This window comes from Penaeus vannamei, chromosome 8, assembly GCF_042767895.1.
Source record: "Penaeus vannamei isolate JL-2024 chromosome 8, ASM4276789v1, whole genome shotgun sequence".
Taxonomy (NCBI): domain Eukaryota; kingdom Metazoa; phylum Arthropoda; class Malacostraca; order Decapoda; family Penaeidae; genus Penaeus; species Penaeus vannamei.
This window is the reverse complement of record NC_091556.1, coordinates 34240681-34243180: the sequence shown is the minus strand read 5'-3', so window position 1 is coordinate 34243180 and position 2500 is coordinate 34240681. Positions and strand designations below refer to the sequence as shown.

At 39.2% G+C, this 2500-nt stretch overlaps 1 protein-coding gene across 2 annotated transcripts in view; it reads right to left on the bottom strand.

The window, feature by feature from the left end:
- LOC113826372 (uncharacterized) overlaps positions 1-2500 on the bottom strand; it is a 14247-nt gene that overhangs the window by 9352 nt on the left and 2395 nt on the right. For both annotated transcript variants that reach the window (XM_027379247.2, XM_027379246.2), the window contains exon 4: positions 532-765. In XM_027379247.2, coding sequence (XP_027235048.1) covers positions 532-765 — 234 coding nt within the window. The remainder of the gene's footprint in view (positions 1-531; positions 766-2500) is intronic.

The following is a 2500-nucleotide window of genomic DNA, read 5'->3' as shown; positions in this document are numbered from 1 at the left end:
AGCATTAATGGGTTAATAATATTACTTATGGCCTATCCACCAATACTTCTCTTTAACATATTACCATTTTTATGATCTCATAACTAAATTAATTAATGTTATTTACATAACTCACAAACCAAATGTCACAATTTAATGTACTGCATTAGAAAGGTGAAAGCCTGAGCTTTTTTTAGTGCAAAAGAGAGTCCAACATGCAGGTGATGAATTACTGAAAATAAACAAATCTTCAAACACACTTTGCTAAGATGCTTTAAAAAAGATAGTTTATAAATGTCACTTATACCCTGCAAATATTACCATTAGTCAGGAAGAATTCCTAAACTATTCACAAAAAACAAAAATACACATTATCTTCAAGACAGTCCTCTTAACAAATACTCAACATCCTAATTGTCTTTTTTGAAAGCCAGTCTCAAGAATGAATGATAAACAATTAAAACATTCACATAAAGTATTAAAAAAGGCAGTTTCCTATCACCAAACAATAAAAGGGTCCCTAACCCAACAGCCAAAGACCAGTTTCCCTACCACATCGTGGAACTTCCCCCATCCATAGGCCTCGGAGACATATATGCCTAGAATGGGATGATGGATGCAACCAGTAACCCAAGTCACAAGAATATTCTGCAACGCTTCCTTCCTGGAACCGATCTACTTCCCTCAGGCTCTCCTGATGGGATCCAAGAAGCAGATTCTCCCGTTCCAACACCTGCACAGAACCATGCTCAATGTTGGGTGGTGGTTCACAATGCATGGTTATTGCTGTTGGAAAATTAGAGAATATAAAAAATTAATACAAAAATCAATATGTAATTCAAGTACATCCTCAAATTCATTGATATGTGATTTTACTATAGTTCCAGTAGATATATTTTCAAGTCTATTACTGGGAAATATCCATAAGCAAAGGATAATTTTTATGTGTGGGATTTCATAAAATCAAAGGAATGAATACAAAAAACTTTCATAATGTTTAATGTTTAATGTTTGAAAATAAATGTGCTAAACATCAAAGGTCATGTAGCACTACGGTAAAGTATTGCATCAGAAAGAGCAAAGGAGAGTTAAAGATTACAATTTATGTGAATTATAGTGTATCTGTCACTGGGGAAGGTAAAGGAAAAATGTTCAAGGAAGAATAGAGATAACTGTTGAAGAGTAAGCGAAGAATCCGGGGAGAGGGGAAGGCGTTAGATATCAAAGAATAGAGGGTGTTATAGGAAAGTATGGTAATGAAAAGGGAAAGGAGAGAAGTAAATGAAGTAGAGTGGTGACTAATAAATGGGAAAGGTCAAGGAGGTAGAGTGATTGAATGAACTGCATCGTATCTGTGACTGGGGAAGGAATAGGGCTAGTAGGTGATAACGGTAGACATGGTTGTCTTCGTAGAAAGGGATTAGGTATCTGAGGGTTGAGATACAGGATCAGGAGTAAGTGAAGGAGTAGTGTCTGGGGGTTTGATAGGGACGATGGGGTCTAGAGAAAGGTATTATGATAAAAGAGATTCATGTGTATATTCAGGAGGGTGTGGGAGGGCTAGTGGGGAAGGATGGGGTTGGAGGGAGGGGGTGTATAGGTGGTTTGGGTGGTTGAGAGGATAAGGTATGTGGAAAAGAATCGGATTTTGGAGGGGGTTTTGGTTTGGGTGGTTCAGAGGACAAGGTATTTTGGGAAGGGGTTGGGGGAATATAAGGGGGTAGAGTTATTGAGTGCATTGCAATGTATCTGTGACTGGGGAAGGAGTAGGGACATTGATCAACGAAAACAGAGGTGGCTGTTGGAGAAGAAGGAGGAGAAAAATCCAGGGGTTGAGAAAGGGAGGCTGGGGAAGGTGGTGAAGCATCAGGAAAAATGTCTGGAGAGGAGCGGTCTGGAGAAGGACACCATTGTTATAGAAAGGATTCGTGTGAGCATTCAAGTGGTAGAGAGGGTGGGGTATGTTGGGAGGGTGTAGGAGGAATGGGGTAGAAAGAACTTGGGAAGGAGGGGGAAGAATATCTGCAAATACTTTAAATGTAGCAGGAGTACGAACAGAGGGATTTGGGGGGTGGATGAGGGAGTGGAGTGTTCCCTTGGGTCATCTTTAGGAAGTTTTGGATGTCTTCAAGGGTTTCTGGAGGGGAATTAAGTATAGAGGACTGAGAAACAACAGTTCTCTTATAAGGAGGAAAAGAGGAGATAGACATCTGAGGAACAGATGAAGAGGAAGGTGTAGGAGAGCATGGAGTAGAACATATAGGTTGCCTGGTACGACAACTGAAGTGAGGAGGAGGGGTAGATATCGGGGAAGTGGTAGAGATTGGAGTATCTGCACAACTTTAATAACTACTCTATACTGAGAACTGCAAGAAAATTCTCTCACTTTCACACTTGCCTTATTAAAGACATTTCTCATCAAAGAAAGTATTTTGCTCATTTCAAAATATTCAACATAAAAGAGTGACAATTTCAGCTTCATCTCTGTCATTAATATATTCTATGAAGTTAAAATTTGATA